Source organism: Cyprinodon tularosa, unplaced genomic scaffold (assembly GCF_016077235.1).
Source record: "Cyprinodon tularosa strain WSP-4 unplaced genomic scaffold, ASM1607723v1 ctg31, whole genome shotgun sequence".
NCBI classification, from domain to species: Eukaryota; Metazoa; Chordata; class Actinopteri; order Cyprinodontiformes; family Cyprinodontidae; genus Cyprinodon; species Cyprinodon tularosa.
Window position 1 is genome coordinate 1,683,678 of NW_024039019.1, and position 27,884 is coordinate 1,711,561.

Below are 27,884 nucleotides of genomic sequence, written 5' to 3' on the forward strand. Positions count from 1 at the left end.
AATACAGATACAATTATCTTATTTAGCAGATGATGGAAATACACGCCACACTTTTTACTCACATTTGTTTTTTTCCTACTACTTAGATTTAATCTCTCACATAAAATCTCAGTAAGTTGTAACTTGACAAAACTGTGGAAAACTTCCAGCGGTGTTAAAACCTTTGGGAGGCAGTGTGAGTTTAATAGGGTGGTTTATGGGAGTTTCCTTAATTATCCTGGTATATTTATATCTGATGGGAACTTCTGTCTCTGCTTTGCTCTCAGCGTGTTTGTGATAAAGTAGAGGTGTAATGAGCAGGTACAGGTAGCTCTGCTTTGGTCTTGGAGGGCTGATTTCCAGCTGAGATGGTTATTAACTTGCAAGGAAGTCAGACTGTGATGTTACACTAATGGAAAAAAACACTTTGTAATATGGTTTGAAAAATATTAATGGAAAGGATAATCTTTTATAGTGAGAAACCAGGAGAAAGTATTCACACCCCTTAAACTTTTTTTACATTATGTCCGTGGAAATCCGAAAATTTAATTGTATTTACTGCATTAAGGGAAAGAAGGACAAAATGAATAGAATTTGTGTTTATGGAATCCACAAAAACACTGATCAACTGAATACAAATGTTCAATCTAGGTGCTAAAAATAACCTGAGGAGGTTCTCCTAGGAAATTAGTTGAGCCAACATAGATTTTATTTAACCTCAGCATGAAAAAAATCTGTTCTATGAAGAGAGCATTATTTACCTACAGCAGCATCATGAAGACCAAGGAAAACAGCAGACAGGGAGAAAAGTGGAGACAAGTCTAAAAATATATATTCTACCCTTTCAACATCACATAGAGCTTTGTTAGGTCAATCATTTGCACCATCAAGACATGAACATGTGCCTCACCTGACATGCCGGACATTGAGAGCATTAATCAGAGGAGAACCTAAAGCCGGGCATACACTGTGCGATTTTTTCAATCGTTGCGCGCACATACAGTGTGACAAAAACCGTGGGGTTTCGTCATACAGTGTGAGTTCACAGCTCTCGATGTGCAGCACAATGCAATCTACCTGCTCACACTATACGTCTAAAAAATGCGTCGGACTCAGCTCCGCAGTGAGATGGCGCTACTCAGACTCGTCTATCCAGAAGCCAAACCAGTAGAAGGGGAATAGTGGAATATGAAGCAAACTAGAGTGAACCGCGCTGCCTTGGCAATTTGTGTAATTTTGTGCTTAAATCCCTAAAAAGAAAACACGGCGACGTATTTGGATAAAGACATGGCTGAGCAAACGTGGCAACCACGGTCTGTCAATTTTACAGGAAGAACTCCAATTCACTCGCACCCCCGCCATGTTTCTGTGTTTACATCTGAGAGGAAGAAGAAGAATCCTTGTTTGCACACTGAGCGATTTGCCCACGACGGTTGACTGAAAATTAAACATGTTTGATTTTCTCCCGACCTCAGATTCCTGATCGGGAGGTGGTCGTGAAAGGCTGATCGCCTCTCGTTACCCTCTGTATACTACAAGACGCACGATCAGGCTAAAAGTTGGGCTGATAGAAAAATTCTCCCACCATTTGAAAGTCGGCCCGAAAAGGACAAAAAATCGCGCAGTGCACGACTTAAGAGTGAAGGAGCTGCAGAGGTTCACGGCTCAGCCCCCTGAGGCCCCCATCTAAAGTATAAAACATGGCAGTGGGTAGACAGATGGAGCTCAAGAAACTGATTCTGGAAGAAAACTTCTAGACTGAGGTGGAGGTTCACTTCTTCCACAATACTGATTATTATTTCTAATTATTAATGATTTCTAGGCACTATTATGCGCCATTGTAGAGGGTCTAAAGAGCCACTTGCGGCTCCTGAGCTGCAGGTTATAGACCCCTGGTTGAGACGATAAATCAAAAATTTTCTTGTTACTAGAAACTTATTACCATAGCAATAAACGATAGGAAAAATGTTCACCCCTACCATGAAATAAATAGATGCAGAAATGTTTAAGGTGTATGAAAACTTCTCAAAGGGACCAGATTGCTTTTTCTTTTTAAAAAATCTGATAGGAAATCTTTAATTTGAACTCCTTGATCTAACCAGATATGTTGTGTTTTTCCTCAGACCAGCGCCGTCCTTTGTTCAGGAGGATGCGCCCTGCTGGCGGTCAGCTCCCTATTGGCCATCATCACCATCTTCCTGCCAGGCGGAGGCTGCGAGAGGAGGATCTGCACCCTGGCTGGGTACATGCAGATGGCATCGGGTAAGCACAGGCATTACTACGCCCTCTCTCCTTCCTGTTTCACCTCCGAAATACACAACTCACTTCTGATGGACGCTTTCCCAGATAATGACGACAAATCTTTGAGTCCAATATCTTTTAACCCCCACCGTCTCTTTTTGAGATGCACACTGCAACAATCTCTGATAGTGCTGCCTATTAGCGGTGGGATTAAATAGAAATATCGCTGACTTTGTTTCTCATCAGTCAAAAGAACAACAAAAGGAAACATGTCGAGGACAGCTGCTGCTAGGCAACCGGAGTCTGCAGGACATGGCTGAGCCAGCCACAGGAAGTCATAGGGAGATTTAGAGGCTGCTGTAAAAAGACAATTACGCCTCCTTTACACAGGTCATTTGTTCAGGGCTACATGTGACTTATTAGGCCGACATTTTCACTCTAACAGGGAAGTAGGCCCATAAATGGTCTCACTGGAGCCTCAGCTTCCAAAACCAATAATAACAGAAAAGGCGTAGGAACCTTTAGATGGCAGCGGGGTTTTTTTAATCATTTTTCTGTGTAAATGATGAAGTTTGTTGCTTAAATGGGTCTCAAGTCACCTCATCTCCCTCCTCCGTGTTAATTACAAGCGCCGACCCGTAATTGTTTTTTTTTTTTTTTACGCCGCCCCCACCTGTGTTTATGTAACCTCTGTCCTTGCCAGTATCAAGCAGGTAATTGGGGTCTCTGCATCTGGCATTTACCTCAGCATGATTAGTGTCTGGATTCATCGCAGAGGTTAAATCTTTATTGATAAAAGCGGAACTTTCACGGCCCGTGGTTAATGGCGTGTTTGAAGAGGGGCTCATTGTTTACAGGCAGACCAGGGAATCCGATCGATTAAGCTTTGGAAAAATGAGAGCAAATCAGTGGCAAAGAAAGAAAACCGAGCCTCTTCTGTGTGTGTGGATGTGTGAGGGTGTGTGTGTCTGCAGGCTGCAACAGATTTTTTTGCTGAATAACTTCAAGGAGAGCGAGGATCCAGGCCTTTGTTTCATTTCCAGGTCGACTCTTGTCTCAATCGACGGAGAGTTAACAGAGAGCCCCAAAGCCCTCTTGAGGGGAGCGGATCAGAAGAGTGTTTATTTTTTTCCATCTCTGACAGTGTGTGTGTTGAAAGCGAGCGTTCTCAAAGCGAGCTAATAAACTGGAACAAGGAGATTAGGAACAATGGTTTTCTTTGTGGTGTGTGTGTCATCAGCGGGTCTTCTGGTTGTGTGTGAGTGTGTGTGTTTTTTCTTGCAGACTGGGAGAAAAACTGGTGGCAAAATGCAACTTGTCAGCTTTTCCTCTAAATCACGCTAGCGATGCCCTTTTTTGATCCTCACGCTTGTTACAGAGTCGCTGTTGCAGGCTAAGGAGATGTCAGCGGATGAGTGAAATGTATGCCGCTCTTCTAATGTTTGAGGGCGTTAAGTTAATGAGGAATTATGGAACGTCTACTGGTTTCGGTCATTGAAGGAGCGCGTCCTCGGTGCGCTCTGCCGCTGTGATATCTTCACATTTTGGACACAGAGAGAACTTCACTCTCTTTATAACAACTAGTTTTACACAATCATCAATCACTGGGAGAGAAAAACTCATCCTCATCCTCCCTGCAGGGATGCAAACTTTCTATTTTTACTTTGTTGCACCTTTCTGCTGTAAAATGTTCTGTTTTTAAGGGTCACACTTTACCTTTGAGGCTGGATGTGGTTTTTAGTGTAATCCGTGATGTCACACTGTCCCGCTTACCTGGGTACCGCTGTCCTTGACAGGTATTGTTATCATTAAGTAATAATAAAAAAACAACAACATTGCCCTCATCTTTAAAACATAAAATGTCAGCTGACTGAATGTTTGCAGCTTCTGTAGTCCTGCGCAGGTAAACACTACGGCTGCAGACAATAGTCTCTGACTTCTCTGCTAGTTTTACCTACAGCTGAAAGCATCACAGAAACTGTATTTTATTGTTGTCAGTGGACTTCAGCGCTGAGCTATATTAGAGAATCCTGAGTTGGTAAGACTTTGGGTAATTAGTGCTGATATCAGTTGCAATAAAACAGATTTTCTTTCCTCTTATTCTCATCTGTGCCTCAAACAGTCTCTGTGACATTTAGCATCTTGTCTCCAGTCATCTGGGGAATCTTATTATATCACATTAATATCTAAAGTTGGAGTTCACAATATATTTAATATAATTATTGTGTTCCAAACGGCCCTTTGTGATATTAATATTTAACACAACATATATTGACAATGCAGTTACTATTTAGTCAGCTGATTTACTTTTCAGTTTCATTAAGGTATACCATCCTGCAGCTGTTAAATGCTTATTTGCTGTAAGTTATTATGTCATTGATGAAATGTGTAAAACTTTACGGCATGCTGAGGAGGAGTATTACTTTTATTCAGGTGGGTTGGATAAAGCATGCATCTAAAAGCTGTAGGAGATTTGCCTCCAAATGCCGGGCTTTTAGGCCTCCTGTCTTCATGCTCTTAAATTGACCTAAACTACGGTACTAAAATACTCCTAATGGTTCAAATTCATTGTTTTGTTTTTGTTTTTCTAACAGAAAAATATCTGTGGACAATGATTTCAACCTTTATCCAGGGCAAAACGAATTAATAGGTGAGAGCATTTTGATCATAGGACTCTGGGATGGTTACTGACATAAATATAATAAAAATCATTTAACCTGCATATAAAGGTGATTAGTAGTTTAACTCCTCCCAGCCAGTAGGCTGCATATTCACACTCTCTCAGACTTGTTCCATAATGCTAATGCTAATGTTTAACTTTCCTAATTGGAAGAAATGCAGCAACATTTGTGTACAGTCTGACCCTCCAATGCTCCCTTATTTTGGCTTGAACACTCTTGACTGATGTTTATCCTTGTTTTGCATCTTTTTCCATTAATATGAGGAAAGTAAAGCTGAGAAGAAGCAATTTCTAAGCCACATTGGGTTCCTAGGACCTGGAGACTTCTGCCTAGGCCCCCATTAGAGTCACAAACGACCTTCGGATGTCATCAGATGATGGCTCTTCCTCCCTCTTCATCCTCTTGGGCCTGTGTGCTCCATTTGACACTCTCAACCCCGACATTTTGTTAAGCAGTCTCCATTTCACCATTGGACTGACTCCCACTGCTCAGTTGGTTCCACTCCTACCTGACAAACCAGACAGAATACATCTCTATGGATCACCCCACATCCAGTCCCACTACAGTTACTTGTTGTGTTCCTCAGGGGTCATTTCTGGGGCCCCTGCTATTAATCATATACCTCACTCCACATCATCATCTGCCGTTATGATCTCTCATTTCATTGTTACACAGATGACATACAACTTTATGTAAGTGCCACAGCTGCAACCCCACCCTCATCAACTTAATCATCTCCATCACAACTCACTGCCTGTATGGAGGAGATAAGTGCATGGATGGAGCACAGTTTTATCTAAACAGCAACCGCATCAGACACAGTCATGATCCATAAACAGTATAACCTTTTCTAGCTCCATCATCCCTCTTTTAACAGTAGTCTCAAACCTCAGTGGGAAAATTAATCCCAACTTAACTCAGAATCCTATGTAGATCACCTCTGCTGGACTTCTTTTTACCATCTCCAGAATATCTACAGACTCCGTCCCATTCTTTCCCTCCCAGATGTCGAAAAGCTGCTCCATGTCCCTGCTGGTCTACATAAATGCTATTAAGAGCAGAATGTGTGGTTAAAAATCTACAATAAACTACTAAATCTACTTTTAACAGCTGAATTGAGGGGTTCTGACAAAGTTATGCATATCAGATGGGCGGGTTAAAGTGCTGAGGATGATTTAACCTGTTTAGCCAGCTTAGAATTACACAACAGAATTAACACAAATGTTACACTGCTTTATTTATTTTTTTTTTTAAAGAAAACATATCTTCTTTTTTTCCCTATGATTTGGATCTGGAAACCCTGTGGCCTTAAGGGTTCGGAGAGGGAGGTGCAGAAAGAATTCACAAAACCAGCAATATCTCCAAAGCTGTCACCCGGGCGTAGAAGAGCTCCGGTTTAAAATGTTTAGACATCTTTAAAAAACATAAATCTGGATGCAACTCTCCTGTACAAATTAAAGAATCTAAACATTGGGTAATTCTTAAATTTGTGCAGAGTGGGTTGCATAAATGTCCCCACATAGTAAAATACCAACATCCAGTTTCTGATACAGTAAGAGAAAGCATTTATTTCCACGTTAAACAGCCATCTCTTTCTGGAAGCTCTGGTCTCTTGGGTTCAGTCCAAAATTAGACGTGAACTCCATCCAGTGGTCGAGTCGTTGCGCCATTGAATGCTGCCGCCATCAATATTTCATGCTTCGAGAGAAGAAGGCACATATTCCTGTGTGTTATGGCGAGAAGCTTTTTTTCCTTCCCCCTCCCCATCATGCATATTTCAGCCGATCTCTGCTTTTTGGTGTTCATGGTCGTTCACATCAGATGAATGCTGAGTGTTTGCTGTTCCGTCTGAATATTTAAAAAAAAAACAACACATTTGCATAAATGTGAGTTAAATTCTGAGCCCAAACTTTGTTTTTAATTTTAGTGGGTAATGTCCAATGAGTTGTTAGATCCAGAAGTAGCTGAGCACAGCTTTCCGCTCCGTCATGGTGCAGCACTCAGGCAGATTCTGGGAGAACAGCTATCTGTTCAGGGCTGAATACACGACACACTCGGCTGAGTGTACAAGCACTCAGTGCTCACACAAGCCTAATCTCAGCTGTTTTCCTGCAGGGTTATAGCCATATTACCATATAGGGAACATTAAGATTATGATATTGTCTTAAATATGGTGGAGCTTTTATCTTCTGCTCTAACTCCCCCCATTTTTTTTCCTCTTTATTGATTTGGCCACAGGTGAGTACATGCTGCAGTCCAAAATATGCTAGAGTTGAGATATTTCTTTAGAAGATTTATGCACATGACTTGAAAAGTATATTCCCTTGGGCTTTTTGGTTATTATTATTATTATTATTTTTTTTTTTATAAAAATTGAATTGCTGTTTTCTTTCTTTCATATTCATGCAGTTGATGATGTGTTGTGCAGTTCCATTAAAGTAGGAGCAGCAGCATGTGGAAGGTTATTGCTCGAAGAGATGAAAGGAAAGAAATAATGCTCAAGACTTAAGTGAGAAACCATGACTAAAATCATAGCGCTTTCACTAGCAGGAGTCAGCTTTAAATAAGGGAATGTTTAACCCTTATGTTCACGAGGAGTTTTTTAAATAATTGAAAAGAAAAAAATCTTAAAGCTGATTTGGAAATATTTATTTCTTTAGCCGTTAATTTTATTTTCTAATAAATAACTGAATTAACTGGTCTAAATGCTTCTAATCTGCTCTACATCAAGTCTGTGTAACATTTTTAATAAACATATTTCCCGCCAGTTTCATTTTTTGATGCTTTTCAGTAAAAAACCCTGAAATGCTTTAGTGTGCATTTGATACAAGCTTTTGCTAAAAAACAATCATTTGTATTCTGGTGACTGACTGCTGTGTTTTCCATTATGTGTAGTACTCAGGGGCGTTGCTAGGCACAAAGCTTTACTGGGGCACTGGCCCCCTACCGCATATGCCCCTCCTTCCATACACAAATACAGACAAGCACACTGCCCCACCCTGATAAATTCCTACCAAAATTACCAGTTGAGATATTAATGAGTATAAGAGCATATTTCTTTTAACGGACATGAACATTTTCAACATTGCAGCTATAAAAAATAAGACATCAACAACTTTAAAAAATAAAAAGTTTCCTTATACACATTCTGAAGTAATCATTAATTCCTAGGTTACAGAGTTTTAGTTCAGGGGAAAGTTTAACTAAGTGGTTCTCAAACTTTTTCTGTCATTCCCCACTTTGGACAAGGGGGAATTTTCAAGCCCCGCCTGTCCCCATCGCCCCAACACAATACTAATGAAATATGCAACAATCTTAAAATGTTCCAATTTTATTGAAGTAACAAGTAGTATCTAAATACAAACTATCTACATCAAATAACAGCAAGCTCAAAAATAAAGAAAATAAAAATGCAGCTGTGTCAAAATTTGTATCAAGCTTAAAGATAGAAAAAATTTAAGTGCCACTCTGCAATCTGTTAATAAAAGAAAAGAAATGAAATCCATCTGGCAAGACAGGTCTACAGGTGCTGGTCATAAAATTAGAATATCATGAAAAAGTAGATTGATTTCAGTAATTCCATTTAAAAAGTGAAACTTGTATATTATATTCATACATTACATACAAACTCATATATTTCAGGTGTTTATTTTGTTTAATTTTGATGATTACAAATGACAACAAATGAAAATCTCAAATTCATCATATCAGAAAATTAGAATATTACTGAAGACCAATAAAAACAAAGGATTTATAGAAATGTTGGCCAACTGAAAAGTATGAACATGAAAAGTATGAGCATGTACAGCACTCAGTATTTAGTTGGGCCTCCTTTGGCCTGTATTACTGCAGCAATGCGGCGTGGCATGGAGTCGATCAGTCTGTGGCACTGCTCAGGTGTTATGATAGCCCAGGTTGCTCTAATAGTGGCTTTTAGCTCTTCTGAATTGTTGGGTCTGGTGTATTGCATCTTCTTCTTCACAATACCCCATAGATTTTCTATGGGGTTAAGGTCAGGAGAGTTTGCTGGCCAATTAAGAACAGGGATACCATGGTCCTTCAACCAGGTACTGGTAGCTTTGGCACTGTGTGCAGGTGCCAAGTCCTGTTGGAAAATGAAATCTGCATCTCCAAAAAGTTGGTCAGCTGCAGGAAGCATGAAGTGCTCTAAAACTTCCTGGTATGTGGCTGCGTTGACCCTGGACCTCAGAAAACACAATGGACCAACACCAGCAGATGACATGGCACCCCAAACCATCACTGACTGTGGAAACTTTACACTGGACTTCAAGCAACGTGGATGAAGTGCCTCTCTTCTTTTCCTCCAGACTCTGGGACCTTGATTTCCAAAGGAAGTGCAAAATTTACTTTCATCAGAGAACATGACTTTGGACCACTCACCAGCAGTCCAGTCCTGTTTCTCTTTAGCCCAGGCAAGACGCTTCTGACGCTGTCTGTGGTTCAAGAGTGGCTTGACACAAGGAATGCGGCAGCAGAAACCCATGTCTTTCATACGTCTGTGTGTGGTGGTTCTTGAAGCACTCACTCCAGCTGCAGTCCACTCTTTGTGAATCTCCCCCACATTTTTGAAGGGGTTTTGTTTCACAATCCTCTCCAGGGTGCGGTTATCTCTCTTGCTTGTACACTTTTTTCGACCACATCTTTTCCTTCCCTTCGCCTCTCTATTAATGTGCTTGGACACTGAGCTCTGTGAACAGCCAGCCTCTTTAGCGATGACCTTTTGTGTCTTGCCCTCCTTGTGCAAGGTGTCGATGGTCGTCTTTTGGACAACTGTCAAGTCAGCAGTCTTCCCCATGATTGTGTAGCCTATAGAACTAGACTGAAAGACCATTTAAAGGCTTTTGCAGGTGGTTTGAGTTAATTAGCTGATTAGAGTGTGGCACCAGGGGCCATTAATTTTGAACCTTTTCACAATATTCTAATTTTCTGATATGATGAATTTGAGATTTTCATTTGTTGTCATTTGTAATCATCAAAATTAAACAAAATAAACATCTGAAATATATGAGTTTGTATGTAATGTATGAATATAATATACACGTTTCACTTTTTAAATGGAATTACTGAAATCAATCTACTTTTTCATGATATTCTAATTTTATGACCAGCACCTGTATTTATCCCTGCATTAGTGGCTGCAATGAGCCTGTTTTGCATTGCACAGTTTCTCAAAACGGGGTTGCAGGCTTGATACTGCCACTCTCAAGTCATGCTCAATGTTCAGCTGAGATGGGAGTGGGAGAAATAACGTTGTTAGAGAAAGACAAAAAGTGAGTAAAAACACCCAAATAATATAGAGCTACTTTTTTCTGTCCATTAATGTTTATTATTATTATTATTTTTGTTTTATTAATGTTTAATTTATTACAATACTAACCCTCCTCCTTTACCCGGTTTGTGACCGGCAAAATGAACCATAAAGAGACACTATGGCGGAGTTACAATTTTTTTTAAACTTTTTTAAACGTTTTCTTTTTTTCCCTTGTGGTCCACCAAGGAGCCTACAAATCACGGTACAACATGAACATGCTGCTGTGTGAATCAAACGCCGTTATTTATTTAAGATAAAATATTTCAAATTCAGTTATTTATGATCAACCTGCGCCGTCAATCCCGGCGCATGTGCGCTTTATTTGCAGTCTGGACGCTGAGGGTAAACATGCTGTGTCTCTGACTGCAGCGCTGAGAGGGACTCCTGCGATAGCGGGGGAGAACGGGGTGGGGATGGGGGAGGCGCCCGACGGCAGCACCTGCCGCTGGAGGACAAGAAAAGCAACGATACGTGCTTTCATGTAAAAGTCTCCAAAAGTCGCTAGATTTGTCGCTAGATTTGTCGCTAGTCGCTTTTTTGAAAAAGAGTCGCTGGAGGGGTCTGAAATATAGCAACAAAGTCGCTGAGTTGGCAACACACAATATTATTACAAATAATATGCCGACGTTACGTCAATCATTATTTTGGCACTTCAGTTCCAGGTGAAATGTTTCTCATATCTAATGTTCTTTTAATTAGACTGCATGTAGGCTAGTAATGATTACTTTGTGGGTTTGATTGGTCTAAAAAGCGGCAACATACAGCTATAAGGACAGTTTGCTCTCACACGTTCTACATTTCACACAACACACAGAAACACACACCGGAACTTGGCGCGCCCCACCTGTCACGTCTCAATTCCCCACCAGTGGGTCGCGCCACACACTTTGAGAACTGCGGGTTTAACTCAACCTGAACTAAGTTTTTCTTTTATTTTTGAGCATTAAAGTGTACCTCCTATTTTTCCTTTTTGCAAAGCGGTCAATCACTTGTGACTCAGCTTAGAAAGTTCTTCCTTTTCAACTGATAAAATAGCAAGATGATGGAGCCTGTCTTGTCCCATTGTGCACCTCAGCCAAGTGTGGAGCCTTCTCAACACACTGAATGACCTTTCACAACCACAGCTGTTGACTGGGATGGTGAGGGAGATCTGGATGACCTGTGTTAGTGTTGGGAATATGATGTTATCAAGCAAGTTGAAAACACACTGCATATCCTTGATGACAAGGCTTTCTTTTTCAATCATAAAAAGCTTTCAAACTATTTTGAATTGAATGAAAGTTTTTTTTTAACTCCAAATTTGTCCTGGGGATAGTGGGACAACTTCACTTGTTTAGGACCATCATGCTTTCCCCCTAAGTCACTAATGTCCCATTCTTGTTTGTGGACGCTGGTTGTTGCTCCCTCATCACCTTCATGGTCCTGTCTCTCACCTGTCTCTTGCCTGTCAGTCTCTCCCCCTCCTCCCTTTCCTACTCCAGCACCTTCATTCTCATTCTCTACAGCAAACATTAAAAACCGTAAATTTATAATTATGTAAATATCTATCATATTGCTTATAACGTCCCTAATGTAACTGCTTAGCTTAAATCACTAATTCATTACGGGACCTTACCTCCCTCTCTCATCTTGTTGTACTGCTTCCCTGTCTCTGCTTCGTGAGAGGAATTTCCTGATATCCATCTACAAACCAGTGCAGTAATTTTCAGTTTGTAGCCTATAAATCATGTGGTTTCACTGGGAAAATAATAAAATTGACAGGTAAGAAACGTTACCGGAACTAAAAATGCGTCGCGGCCGCACAGTGTCCCATCCAACTCAGTTGAGAGGAGCGTGTTAATTTACCTGCAGTTCATGCAGTGACATGCGCTGACGTGGGGGCGCTAATACGTCCTCAATTTGGAGTTACCAACACACTTGCTGCGCATTTGAGTAGAAATATACGTCTCCTCCCGTTGGAATTATCTAAATTGATGCATTAAAAAAATTTATCACTGTTGCAAATATTCATGAGATTTATACTGGGGCACAGCTCATTTATACTGGGGCACGTGCCCCAGTAAATGGGGTCTGGCGACGCCGATGGTAGTACTAATCTTATAGCACTCAGCACAGCAATGCCTGCCTGTTAGTTCTTGTGACTTATTTCCATATGGGTCAGCGGGTGAACTCTAAGATGTTCTGCCACTAAACAGACCATGTTCTTATGATGGAATGCATCAAAGATACACAGAAACAAGTGCAGGGTTTCAAAGACTGGTTGGATCAATAGTTTGTGTTTTTTTTTCTTCTTTTTCAGACTCCTGCACTTAGTGTGATAACTAGAGGGGCACTTAAAGCTGCTACATGCAATTTCTTGTCTTACCAAGTATGTTGGTAAAGCTAAATCAGCATGATTTGTAAAGAGGAAAAGGAAGTTTATGTTGGGAAACACTGAGTCCTTTCACATGGATAAACTATCTAAACTTAATGTAAAGTATCCATATTTTATCTCGTGGTGGTTGGGTTTATATATGAATGGTGTGAAACATTACTTTTCCTACCAGAGTTCTCTCTCATATATGTATTTACTTGTTTAAAGCTTACACATAGGTCAAGGGGGCCCAGAGTTTGGTTCGGGGGCCTTTTGTATTTGAGTAATTTTTTTTGGCACTCAACAGTAGTTCAGGAGAGGCACAAATGTTTCCCTCCAGAAAAATGTAAGATTTTAATGTTCTTATTTTCTCCCTAATTGGTACATGTTCATATTGTCATGTTCTTTTTAAGGGATCTGACCCACATGCAGGAAACCATTCAGAGAACCAGAGAAAAGTTTTAACAGGTTTATGGAAGGCACGATGAGTTGGATCCAGTGTTACTCAGAACGCTGGTGAACTGGAACTGGAAGTGAGAAGGGAAGTTCAGAGTTTAGTTCAGGCTCAGTGGGAAACTTGAGTGACGAACAAAGACTGAAACGGGACTCACATTTCCAGAAAAAGGTGTCCTTCCCAGAATCCAGTCTGTGTGGGTTATTCCAGAATTTAGTTGACTCGTTGGAGGGCGGACAGGGTTTTACTCGGGTTTGGTTGGTTCCTTGAGGAGCGAAGGAGCTGACTGCCACTTAAATTTCCTGAAGTACTTCAACGGTTCGTGTGGAGATTTATCCCCTGCTCAGTGTGAAGCTCCAACAATCCTTTCAGGGGGAGAAGGTCCAAACATCCAGTTTGAATCCCCTGCTCAGTGTGAAGCTCAAACGATCCTTCCAGGGGCAGAAGGTCCAAACATCCAGTTCGAATCCCCTGCTCAGTGTGAAGCTCAAACGATCCTTCCAGGGGGAGAAGGCCAAAACATCCAGTTTGCAGGGTGACTTCCTGCCGAGAGGCAAAGACAAAAAACAACAAGGTTAGGGCTCAGGGAGACAAAGACTCAGTTAGACTCTGCTAAACTCAGCTTGGCTAGAGTACCCAAAACTGGCAAACACTCTGGCGTCGAGGTAGTGGCAGTCAGCAGCTTAAGAGTCCTCAGATAATGAGGCAACCATCCGCAGGTGTGTGGAAGGGCCAACTACTGTAGAACCGGGCGCCACCTGGTGGTGGAGGGAGAAAACACAAACACACAACCCACACAAACTGGATTCCTAACACATATATTAAGTATTTTCCTTTTATTAGCTATAATTGTTTTCCATTGGTAGTAGAACCAACAACACGCATCGCTTTACTCAAACACTATCCAACTAATGAACACCCATTGAACTTGTTGAAATCACTGCTTAATTTTGACATGTTTTTTGCCATAAATCAAAAACGGATATTTTTTCAAGCAATATTGAATTTCCAATTGTATTTTAGTTTTTATATGCACTAAACCACAAGCAGGTGGATGTTTCACTCCAGGGTTTCATTGTTTTTATAACCTTGAAAACGTGCTTGTCCAGAGTCCTTTCAGGCAGGTCTTTACTGTTTCTGCGTGGGAGGCCTCTTCCTTACACTAATGCACGGATCTGTGCTCTAGCCGTAACTCATACTTTCCTTATGTGTGCCTGCAAACCCACTGTAAGCGTATTACTGCAACCTAAAGGGCTGGAGTGAGAAATTCAGTGTTTTACTCTTGGTTTATTGTAATGTGACCAAAACTCAGTGCCTCTGCTATATAAAAATTGCAACTAAATTGTAAATGCAATTAATTGATGCAAGGATTTTTTTAAGGACACATTTTTTGAAGAGGGGGCTCCACGGTCTAAAAAGAGTGCTTTAAGATTAAATGGTATCTTTAAATTGCCCCTAGGCATTAGTGTGTCCGCTTACGTCTACTCCACTGCTGTATGTCTCTGCCCTGCGCTACACTGGCGACCTGTCCAGGGTGTACCCTGCCTTATGTCCTTAGTCTACTGGAGATAGGCACCAGCCCTATTGTTACCCTCAAAGAGAAGCAGAAGAAGATAGATGGATGGATGGACGGACGGACGGACAGATGGAATACTTTAATTATATTTCCTAGACTTATAAAAAAAAAGAAACAAAAAACGATGCAACTACGCAGCTATCTGATCGGCTGATAGCCTTTTTTTTACCTTCCAGTAGCTGAGGAGGGGTTATAGCCACAAGAAAAGGTATTTGGTTTGTTCAGGTTTTTAATTTGAGTAAAAACAAAATTTGCTGTTGTTGCATGCAGCTTTTGGACGTAGCTAACAAAGACTGCGAATGCAAGCCTCGACATATTTATGAGCATATTTAAAAAAATAAAAAATAGATCGACTCGCTATCCTTTTGTACCGACTTCAAGCATTTGTAATGCAGATGTGACTGAATCTTCATAGGTGCAAAAATAGCACTGTAGCACAAATGTTGTTGCACATTTTTCTCTTCAATTGTTCAATTCAATTCAGTTTATTTACATAACGCCAATTCCCAGCACATATCATCTCAAGGCACTTAACAATAACTAATAATTATAATAATTAACCTTTTTTTCCAATTATTTAACTTTTTTGAATATGTCCTAATCTGCGGCAGCCTGGCAATATACCACAGTGGTCTTTATGTAAAACACTGTATGACTTTGGGACATTAAAAATCAGATATGCAATAGTATGATGGGGACCTTGGGTTAAGTTTCAAAATATTCTGTTAGCTGTGAAAAAAAGAGACTTTTGACCAATAAGTGTTGCTATGGCAAAGAAGAGCTGTTTTTTATTTAAATGCTAACATGCTCATGTTTGGCAGTTTGGAACAAAACAACAAACTTGATTTATTATTCAGATAAAAATATATTCTGTTCAATTTATATTAAGATAAACCTTTTATCACACTTCTGACTGTCTTCACACATGTTTTGTGAATAAAACTGTTCATTCTGGTTATCACCCTTCTATTCTCCATAACCGTCCACCAGGCAGGCTGACGAGCTAATTTCATTATGCGATGCTTAGTAGGTTTTATTTCCAGAGGCAGGGTTAGGTATGTGCTCTGACATCAGAGGAAATCAGTTTTCCTCTGTTGAATACAGATATCACTGGGCTTTGCTGGGTCTCAGCCGTGGGACTGAAGTCTGATTCAAACTGTGACACTTTGCCTGAAATGGTCTTTGAATCATAAAATTCTGCCATCGCAGCCGAATGAATGAAAGACGACTCTGGGAGGAGAATTTCTCACATGGACCAACATCTGGCTGAACGAGATTTCACATTATTATCGTCTTCATCATCAAGTAGAAACCCACCTGCGTTTTTACCTCCCTGGGCCAAGGTGAGATAGCATGTATTTAGTGTTCTGCCTGTACAGACTCGCCCATTAAGTTTCATTGTGCCAATGCTGAGGAAGCCCTACCTGCTGTGTCAGCGCTCCCTTGAGCAAAGCTGCTACGCAGATGCCTGCTGCAGCAGGGCGATGCAAATAAGAAGTTGCTTTGATCAAAGCGCTTGCTGTGTTGTTCGTGTGCCGCTGTCGCCTCCGGAGCCCATATGGTACCTGTACAGCACATCACTCATCTCCCTGATGCAGATGAGTACATTTTCCATATCAGGCTGGATTACTGATGCAGACTATTAACGAAATGTGTTCCTCTGACAATTAATTTGCACTTAAAGAGTTTTTTTTTCATCACTGTTTGAGAAAAAGGATGATTGGAGCGTCTCTTATGTCAGTGTTAATATTATGAAAGCTCTTTTAAGAAAAAGTCTTAAAAGAAGGGAAGAACTTTCCTTAAAAAGTAGATATGAACTTAATAGAAACTGAATTCTCTGCATTACCCATTTCAGCTTATCTTTAGGAACTTTAATTAAAGGCATAGAAAAAAAAAATTCTGGCTTATGCAGAGAATGCATCAAACAGAAGTTGGTGCATAATGCATCCGTTTTCTGCAACGTTACTTTCGGACCCTTCACCTCAAAAAGTGCCTCTCCAATAACAAGACTCGGAACAAGTCTGAAATAAAGGGTTTTCTCAAGGAGAAGAAGAGAGCCTTTAGATTAGGGAGTAAAGAGGAGATGCTCAGGAGAAACTGAGAAGAAGAGAAAATCAAAAACCATCTACAGGAAGAAGATTAGCTGCAGGAAAACAAGATCAGGAGGCTGAGAAGGAGCTTGAAAACAATTTCAGGTGATAAAACAAACAAAGATTGTGGGAGATATTTGGTAGATCTGAACCAATTCCTCCAGAGGTTAGATGAGAACTAGATGCAAAAGATAATGGATGTAAACGATGGCTTCACCATGTTTGTGATCTTCTCCAAAAATGGATTCTGTCACAGTGATAAGTGTGCCTTAGGTCTAATGTGAAAGCAATTTAAGTCTCCAAAGTTTTGGTGTTAAAATCAACTTTAGTTCAAGAACAGTTCTTTTGGAGCTACTCTGGTCCCTCATTTATTATGCTGTTTGTTTGAAAGGATGTGTGGATTAAATCCATGACTTTTCTTCTCACATATTTTTTCATTTTCTACCAAGTGTTTTCATTTTCCTTTCAACTTTTTTTTTTTTTTTCAACATTTCTTACTTTTTCCTCAGTTTTTCCTATAAGCTCGTCTTTATCACAATCAGAGCCCCCGAACTCTTGTTGTTTGTTTTCTGTCAATCGCTGATATTTCATTCTGTTTCATCAGTAGGTTTAGCCCGAGGCTTCTCTCTTAACTCTCAAACATACTTATTTTTTTTCTTTTTGACTGGGAATATTTCACCTTCACCTTCAAGTCTCCCTGATCTGCAGTCGGTGAGAGCTGGAGCCATCGATTAAGTCTTTACACATTCTGCTTTGGTCTTTCTGTTTGTTTGTGTGACCCAGTTTAGATGTGATGTGTTGCTGACCCCCCCTCCCCCATTACCCACAACATACAGCACTGACAATATACATTACCAATGGATATATGTCTTATCAGTTGGTGTGGATTTGTATGTGAAGACATGTGAATGTCTCTTTCCATGTAAACAGAGCTGTTTTTTCTCCCACTTGTAATGTGATATGGGTGCCACTCACACTTTCACCCCCACCCACACAAACAATCTGCACACTTCCCTTTTTGTGGTCTTAAGTCTCATGAATTACTTTGAATTTGTGCAGAAATCATTGATAGTTGCAGGTTAAATGCATTTAACACATTAAAAAAAATAAAAATAATTTTCTTTTCTTATGTGCAACAGCATCTTTCATATATGCAAATGTACCCAAATGGATAAACTAGGTCTAATGTGTGCTTATGAATCAAAGCGGGAGTTTGTGTTGGTGCGTTCCCACATTGGTCTGATCTGTTGTCTGCTGTAATGATGATTACAGCAGCGCCTGGCTCTCCTCGCTCACTGATACATTACCCACAAAAACCACATTAATTGGTCCAACAGTCAATTAGACCCAGACTGTAATTAGGACTGAGCTAATGTCCTATCCAGTTAATCAGTTTTCTTGGAAAGGTCTCTTATAGACTCTGTGCAACAGCAATCTTTGAAGATTAACAGGTTTTGAATTCGTCTTTAATGTTCTCTTTGAAAATGAGTGTGCACGCATTGCTATATTTCAATATTTAATGCGTTTTTAAAACAGTAATTAAACACTTTTTTGTATGGTATACGGTAGAAACAGTTACAGTGGCTGCTGCATGCATCATGCTTCCTGTTTGTTCATCTACGCACTGAAGTTTTTACTCTTCTTTTTAAAGTAGTTCAAATAAAATAATTTACATCGAATATAGAGTGCCTGTGAGCATCTGTTTTCAGGTTTTTCTGCACATTTTTAAATTAGATTTAGAGTACGATTTCACCAAAACCATTTTACGGCCCTTCTGATCGTACTATTAGGATCCTTGTCCTGTTGATAGGAACATTTCCACCACAGCTTCAAAGCTTTTTTCAACTTCTAACAGTTTCTCTATTTGGCTTCTTTGAAACGCAGCATGATTCTTCCAACACCGTGTTTCACCATTGGAAGGGTTTGTCAAGGTTGTTTCCAGCACACACAGCCTTTTTGAATAAATGACACCATGTGTGATTGCCTACATGTTGTTCATTCCATCATGTCAGTGGTGTATACCTAGCTTAATAATGTAATTGCTGAGGTTTCCTCATATATAATATTGCATATTACATTTAATTCCAGGGATATAAATTCTGCATAGACCTGAAATGCATGGCCTGTTGGATAGACATCAGATCCTCACATTTGATGCATCATGCTTGCATCCATTATAGTGTTTGACTAATGGGTTTCTGTCAACAATTCTCTCACCTGAGCTCCAGAGTAACCAATTAGCAGCCTTTCTGTCTAATATTCATGTTGCCAGATCTTTTGTTTCAGCTAGACGGTCATGTCTTCACAGATTCTTTTCTGGTTTTTGACTGATGGATAACCGTGCTGAATTTTAAAGGGATATTATGTAGGAATTAATGGGGGTATTTCTCTCAAACAAACACTATACCTAGCCTGTCACTGCCTCTAACACGTATTGCGGCAACTGTAGCCACGGTGTGTTAGAAGGCCTCAACAGCGCGATGTAAGTATGTCATCCAAATTTAATTACTAAACCCAAATAAATCTACAATTCTGTACCAACACTATTGGTATATGATCTATTGTTATGATTGCTATAGTAACCAGCTACACTGTCTAATTAAACCAAATGGAAAAGTTAGATATAAGCTAATTTAGGCAGTATAGTTCACTAACTTGTGAAGGAGGAACATGGTAACTTAAGGTTCCGCTTTTTAAATCTTTCTCCTTCATTTGCTCCTTCTACCTGGAGAAGCTAGCCTAATGTTTATCCTTGATTTCTTTAAATGTCTTCGGTTTTTCGCTTGCTTAGGGATGGTGAGACCGTTTCTTGTGCTGCTGCTGCATTTGCATGGTCCTGCATTGTGTTGCAGTTCAGACTCTCAATCGTTGGTTTAGCATCTGCAGATGATCTTCATCGCCGCCTCTCAATCACACTGAACTGCCAGCAAAGGGAAACGCGTTGATATTCCACGTGTTAGTTATTTTATTTATACATTGCCTGCATCCGTCATGGTGCTTTGCAAATGGGCGACCAGCCTAATGTATGACCCAATATAAAATTCTTCACTTATGAAGATGTTTCTGATTATTAGTGGATGTAATAATACAACAAAAAAAAAAATGCAAATGCTGTCATCGATTTTAGGCAAATTCCTTTAACCCTTTGTAGGGTACTCAGTGAAATACTTCGAAAATCTAAATTTCAAGCCAATAGTATTATTGGAATCCAGGACAAGTCCTTATTTTCTTTGTAACATAAAAAAAAAACATGGATATTTTAATGGCAAAAATTAATATGAATGTAATAACAAGAAACACTAACTTGCCCGAATATATTAAGAAAAATAACAAAAGTGCTTCTATAAGAAATTCATGAAAAACACTATGAGAGTGAAAGAAATACATTTTATTTGGTACAACATAACCTTAGAGGCATTAATGCTGATACTGGCACTTATATTTTGTTTAGAAACCTTCTAGACCTCACTGAAGGATGGCAGGGCTGGGGTGGGTGTGGGACTCCATTTGTAAGGGGTATGCAAGTGATCAGAAACGGTAACTTTCCCTATAAAGGGTTAAGATGCCCGTTTTACTAAATATTACTTTGATGTTTTTCTAAAACTTTCTCCATGAGTCTGCTGTAATATTTGGTCTTCATTCTATGTATTTAATAATTTTCTCTAATAAAGGCCTTCATACAACATCTGGATTCTTACTTAGGTTTCATTACACAGAACTTCTCCTTCATTAGGTAAATTCTGAGGCCACCATTAGCATCCTGAGTCAGTGTATCAGAGTGAAGGCGGCTACTGACACATTTGAAAAAGGGGTTGGCCTACCACAGAAATCCAAGAAAAGAGAAACTGAAGTTTTGGGCTGTAACATGAATGTGTTAAAGCTTCACAAAGCACAATATTGTAAAACTCTCCACAGCGTTACGCCCTCCTGAGTCGTCTCACAACGCCACGTAACAAATATGTTGACAGAAGAAAATATGTAAGATGAAAAGAAGCAGACAAGGAAGATATGAAATTCTAGCATTTTTCCTCCCCCCCCATCGACCCCTTCAGTTTACTCGCCTCTATCAGATAGAGGAGAACCGTGGCTGGATCCAAAAAAGACGAGTGTCTGTTTCTCATTCCTCCCCTGTCTCCCTTTTCTTCCCGCTCCTCCGTCATTCTGCCACATAACTTCCAGCAAATACACACAATCGCACACCGACACACAAACACACACTCAAAGAGCTGGTGGCTATGCATATTACATGAGTCCTCCACCTCTGAAGGGGCTCTCTGCTTTTTTTTTTTCATTTTGCAACTTGCAGCCAAGATGATGAGGTGGAAGCCAGATTCTGCACTTAGGACTGCTTCCCTTTTTTCCCTGCAGAAGCTAAAGATGTTGCAATATTATTTATTTATAGTTAACACATCAATGCACGAAGTTGAGCAAATCATTTGTCCATTGATGAAGTGTTTTTATGATAAAAATTTAATAGCTTCAATAACTTCTCTCCATGTTAATTATTATACAGATGTAATAAAGTTTGTGGAATAGTCAAATGGTTTTAGTGGTTGCTCTGATTGCTATTTAAAGACGTAATTATCTTTAACACAGTATGAATATTCCCTTTAAATGCTATGTTAGTTTTTGTTTTTTTAACATGGGATAGACGATCAGGGAATAGAAAATAAGGACTTAGATGCAACAGGGGGGAGCAGACTTCTGCATGAAACAGGTGGGTGCCCCTAAGAGAAATACAGAACAGGTGTGATTACTGACACGACTGCCTTATATCTGGTCTATATTTCCTTTTTATATCTGTTTAATTAATATCTCTCGCTAAAACAGCTGAATGCTCTCCTGTTGTAAGGATAGGGCATTTATCTTTTTACCCTAATAATAAATTCCTAATAATAATGTTTAAAAATCCACCTCTCCATAATTGTATCGCTTGTTAGAAGATATTGTTCTCAATAATCTCTTTATAAGATTATTTATATATAGCAATGAATTTAAAGAATGCAATAAAATGCAGTTTTGTGACAAGAACCACATTTCTTCATGTTTTTTTTTATTTTGGAGCATTGTTCATGTTTATGGGGCTGTGATTGGTTTGTTTTTTGCTCCCAGTCAAACAGCTACAAAAATACTCCAAATCGTAAATATCTCCTTTAAAAAAAAAAAAAAATCTGTTGTTATCTCAACAGAAAACCAAAATGATATACTACTTGTCCATGTTTCTAGTTTGGCTAGATGCCTTGTGGTTACCTTCTGGCTGGATCATGGCCTATAAAAGGTGGGAGTAACTCTCCAATGCGTGCGTATTTCAGGAATTCCCACCAGCCCCTGTTTCACAAGAACAATGAGCCAGGATGACTCATTGTTGTGTCTGAGATTGTTGGCCCTTCTCGTACTTACACAGCCCAACTTTGATAAGTGTGTGTATGTTTATGCCTGCTTCTCTTTCCGTTTCATTTCTCACTTGCCGTTTTATCCACTTCCCTCTCATGCAGTGATTGATCTTCTCCTCAGAGTGAAGCGATGACTGAGAACTTGTGCCACGTTGTTGGTGCCATCTGTGTTGTTAAGAGTTTGTTTTTGTAGGCAGTATATGGAAACTTTGAGAACGCTGCTACCTGTCACAGCTGCAGTATGATTGATTAGCCAATTGGGCTCTGTTGCCTTTGCTTTCCATATGTTTATGTCTCTGTATTATTTTCTTACAATGTGCTGTAAAAGTCACTTTGCTAAGTGAACTAGGGAAGCTGTGCCGATATATATGTCTATGTATTATAAAAAAACGTATTGTGAATTAATGGCATATTAAATACATATATGAATTTATTAAAAATGGGATTTGAGAGACTTAGAAACAGCTGAGGGTGCCTTTGCAGATGACATGCAAGCCTGGACAAGTGCTGGAGGCATACTTAATGCTGTCTGTGGTGCAATATTCTCCCAAAACACAGGGGGCAGTAGTCTTGTCTATGTAAGCCTTGTCTATGTAATCAGTAGGCTGTCGCTAACCGACAGTGGTGACAAATAACAAAGATGGAGCAGGCATCATGCGGGGTAGGCGGATTCACGTGATCATGGTAAGCGAAAGGTAGTGATCATCTGTCCAAACGGTCAGTTAACTTAGTTCACTATATAGTCCACCAGATAGTCCCCGCTCTATTTAGCGATTAAGGGGTTCAGGGGTTAGGGCAAAGTCAGAATCAGGGGCTGCATCCTCCAAGGGCCAGATTCATCGGATCATTACGTCATAGCGCAGCGCTGTGGCTTGTTTGGATTTAAAGACTCCTTCGTATGCCAGGCCTTCTTTTGGCCAGGATGGAAGGACTGGGCTTTTGTATTCTTGGAATCTTAGAGTATCCCAAGATTCATTGCAAGTCCAAGCAAGCCGGCAGTTTCCGTGTTCAGAGGAAAATGGGAAATGGCGACGAACAGTGGTGAATATTGGAAGTGCAGTTTAATATGATACAAATATGTGAAGAATCTGGACTTTAAATAATGAGAATAGTTCATTTAAATGGTTATTAAGTCATATATGTTAATGTTCGGTTTATTGATAGGTTTCCCTGTGCAGATTTAGCTGACATTATGCTACGTTTGCACCAAAAGCAAGAAGAACATCAAAAACGTGTGAAGAAGTGGTTTTTGATGCGCCTAATGCGCACATTGATACGCGTTAGGCAGAGCTACCCTATCCTTTCTTTGCCTGTAACAATGGCAGCTATATTTGCTGTGATCAGTGAGAATAAAGTAGTTTTAAAATGTTTTTAAGTGAAAAAGTCCACATGAAAACTTCCTCTGTGCAGTCAGTTCATCCAGATTATGATCCTGCATGCAAATATTATTTCGCTGTCGGAGCCGCTCAGACCCCCAAAATACAGGCGATGCTTTGTCATTGGAAATCCCCTTCAACAGCAGCCTCTGGCCCGGTCGCCTCTTCGCGGTTTGCCGTGGCGGCTGGAAAGCGGTTTTCATGTCCGTAATCCAAACTGAACGCACCAGTATAATAAAAGCAAATAGCCTAATAATAAAAGCAAACGTTTTACTGGCAGATTCCTGCATTTTAAGTTAATTTAGGCGTTAATAAATTGTTTCAGAGGAGTGTGTTTGCAGCGCGTCGCACACGTCAGGTGCTCAAACTCAGGCGCTGCTTCAGCTGCTCAGACGCACTGATCCTGCTGCTCAAAACGCGCTGCGGGACATTTTGCTGCGCCTTGGAGCGCGTCAACTATTGACATTGCATGTAAACTGGCTGCTACTGCTGTCTTTGCTGCGTTTGGTGTGAACGCAGCATTAGAGCACAGATTTTGATATCTGTGCAGGGGGGGACTACAAATCTGATATCTGCGATGACAGTAGGGATGGGAATCGAAAAACCGGTTCCTGTTCAGAACCGGTTCCGTATTTTCCGATTCCATGGCATCGTTTGGCAGCTCGCTGAACGATTCTTTTTTCGATTCCCGCAGCACCAGAGCCTAGTAGAGGTGGGCGGATCGATCCCAGGATCGATACTATCGATACCAACGCTGGTATTTATATTGAACAATATTCGTTTAACAAGATCGATACTTTTTATCCTCTCTCGCACGCGCTGACTGCTGCGGAGTCACCAGTTTCCCCATATGTGTAACAGCACTTTGCTCCCCCTCCCCTCTCCTACAGTCACATGGCTCAGCGGCGCCAGCCAATCAGCGCGCAGGCTTAGCTTGGCCTGCCCACTCAGCACTACGTCACACAGACAACCGCGCTGCCGGTTGCTGGGTGAGTGCTCACTCAGACTTGGATGGAGAGAGAGACCAAAGACCCGCCTCCAGCCTCAGACAGACATCTTTGACCCAAGCGTTTCAGTCCTCCAGAGAATATCCAGGTAGATAACAGTGGTCATCGTCTGCAGCACTTCATTATACATCATATATTACTCAGAAAGTGTAGTTAAGACCTTGAAAAAACCCAGTACATTTATCCCATTAAAAATTGTTAGCTAAAATAAGCTAACATTAGATAATCTCTTATTTATTCCACGATTGAGAACTTTATAGAAAAAAAGCAACAGGCAAGTGCAGCTTAAATGTAAAAAGTATCGGTATCGGTATCGATATCGGCGATACTGACCCAGTATTTACTTGGTATCGGATCGATTAAAAAATCCCGGTATCGCCCACCTCTAGAGCCTAGAGCGCCGGCTCTGGGGAGCACAACTTACGTCACGTTTTTTACGTAAGTTACGTAAGTTACGCAAGTTACGCAAGTTGGAAGAACTATTCGAGGAGGAAGACAACGAGCTGCGGTCACTTTGTGAATCAAAGCCCCGTCTTTCCTTAGCCCAGAGGGTAGATCAGGAAATCCAGCTCTATAAAAGCTTGCCCTCCATCCCCTGCAGGGATAGCGCCACACTGTGGTGGTGGAACAAGCAAGATACGCTGCCCTTGCTATCTGGACTGGCTGAAAACTACCTCTGTGTGCAGGCTTCCTCCACCCCATCTGAGAGGGTGTTCTCCACGGCTGGAGACACCATAAGCGCTGAAAGATCCCGTATCCTTCCAGAAAAAGCAGATATGCTCATCTTTCTGCAAAATAATTGTTAATTTTCCCTACTACTGTTTTATAATTAGTATTTTTTGTTGTTTAAAATAGGTTATTATCCCATCATTTGTTATTAGACATTGTTGGTTATTAAGTTTGTTCTTGTATTCATTTTTCATTTAAACACGGATGTTACTCCAGTTTCACATTTCCTGTGGACATCTTGATCTTGTTGATTTTGTAAGATTGTGCAATTGATTGTGCAAACTGTTTGTTCTCCTTTTTTCCCCAAATTGGAATCGAAAAAAGAATCGATAAAGAATCGAATCGTTTCATAGAATCGAAAAGGGAATCGGAATCGTGAAAATCTTTTCAATTCCCAACCCTAGATGACAGTACTGCTGCTGAAGCTTAGGAAAACTGTCATTGGGACACAGAAGAGCAGCAAAAGTTCGGCGTCCATTATTTGCCTGCTCTGTGAGTCAACTATCACGGTTGCTAGGCGACAGAGCTAAGTTAGGGGCGGTGAAAGCCAGATAAGACAAGACCTGTTTGAATCCATAAAGGAGGGGAAACAAACCCAGCATTACTTTGAAATGAACTAAACACTTCAGGTAGAATCAAACCTTTATTTGAGCTCTTACATGTTTTATAAAAAGATTTATATTAAAGTTTTGATTTACAACAATCTGATGAAGCAGATTTATTTTAAAGCAGACCTTGCCTTGAGCAAGAAATGAGTTTTATGTTTTTTATAGATCCTTCTTAAAGCTACAATGGGTAATTTTCAGCAACATCTAATGGTCAGACTGCTGTTGTAGTTCAAATGCCAATGACATAAGCAAGAGTGATTTCCCCCGACGTCACATCCCTGCTAGAGAGGAAAGACATACATGTTACGTAGACATCAAAAGAGTCTGCGCCCGCTGGGCTGATACACGCTACATCCTGCTATGTTTTAGAAGGAGCTGAACTGTCTTTACCTGCGATTTAAACCAAGTTGAATGCAGTGTTTTGTGAACCTGCCTGCTGAAGCAGATGATTAACTACCCAGTTTAATATGGACGACCCATGTCTGCAACCCACGGAGCAGCAGGGCCCAATTGCTGTTGTGCTGCTGAACCGGGACCCATTGATATGTCTACTGTTAGGAGCTGTTCTGCTCTCTGTCTCATTTTATTAATATTATTTTATTAGACTGTGTAGGATTGTATATAGGCCTATAACTTGCCTCAGTCCCACTCGAGTGTAATGGTGATGTCTGTGTTTAGTAGTTTTTAGCTCTGTGGTGCCGTACCACAAAAGATGTCTGCTTCCACAAAAGGAAGCCAACAAGTGTGTAAATATTTATAGCAATTTCTAAGGCAAAGCAAACATAAAGCTAGAGACTTTAAGTTCATAGGTGATAATAAATAACATTATTTATTATTACACATTGTACCTTTAAGATTTCAAATGATTTGCACCTTTATTAACTTCTATAAAGCACAGCTAGTATGGCTTTTAGGTAAAAGAAACCAAACTTTTATTATTCTGTGTGAACTAAATATACAAAATACCAAAAATAAAAAGTTTTAAGGAAAACTTCTGCTCATCCAGCTTGTCTGCTCGGGTAAAAAATAACAAAGAGCTGCTGCGATCCAGAGCAGGACATGTCTGAGCTTTCTAGAGATCATGGCAGAGGTAGAGGCAGCAGCAAAGGGAATATTTTCTCACATGTAGATCAGTGGCAGCAGGACATCTGGGAGCTGACTAAAAACATCAGGGTTCGATCAGCAGCAAAGGCAGGTCAATGTTTGGTTTGTTTTTTTCTCTTTTTTCTTTGACAGGATAGTGCTGAACCACAGCTACTGCAACACATTTCAAAAGTATTCACTTTTTTTTTTAAACTTTCACATATTTTTCATAAAATAGCAAACTTTTCTTCCCTAAAGGACTTAAGTAAATAACTTAGATAAAAACAAAATCTATAGTACACATGACACTAACACCGAATATATTTGAACATGACCAAGTCAAAGTGGGTAAAGGGATCCTTAAAGCTATACAAAGTCTTGAAGCGGAAGCCTAGTGTGATCGTGTCCCTCTGATACTTTTTCATGGCAGTTTTTTTTCGAAGAAAACAAGTTAGTTTTCTCATAATCTAAAGATAATGAGCTGTTTTCTCGTTATAACGAGATGATTGGTGTGTGTTAAAACTGATTACATCCTTCAATACCACAACAGAGGGAGATGATTTATTAGTATAATTCATGGCAGCCTATGGGTAATTCTGTAAATAATCCTTTGTTTAACTTTTAGGTAACGAGACGACGTTGTTGGTTTGATAATTTGCTACCACTTTTGATTAATAAGCAATTGGTCCTATCTCTCTGGCGCCTTAGTGCCGGGTTTTTTTCTGAACAGCCCCAGTGTTAGGCCTTTAGCAGGTATAAGATGCATTAAGCCCCAAAATAAGTCCAGATTAATGATTTTTATTAAAAAAGATTTGTTTCAACTGTATTCCATGCAATCCAATCATCCAACATAACCTGACAATGAGTGAAAAGACAGAGGAAACTAAAAAAGTGATTATTTCCGCACACGCAGCACCGCGACTGCATAACCACGAGCACCGCAGGCATGGATGGACTGGGAATCCAGGGCTGTTAGCCAGCC

General features: G+C 40.2%; 1 protein-coding gene across 1 annotated transcript in view; it reads left to right on the plus strand.

Moving 5' to 3' along the window:
- Positions 1 to 27,884, plus strand: part of LOC119788118 (transmembrane protein 211) — a 196,654-nt gene that overhangs the window by 69,134 nt on the left and 99,636 nt on the right. The window contains exon 2 of the mRNA XM_038292275.1: positions 2,103 to 2,241. Coding sequence (XP_038148203.1) covers positions 2,103 to 2,241 — 139 coding nt within the window. The remainder of the gene's footprint in view (positions 1 to 2,102; positions 2,242 to 27,884) is intronic.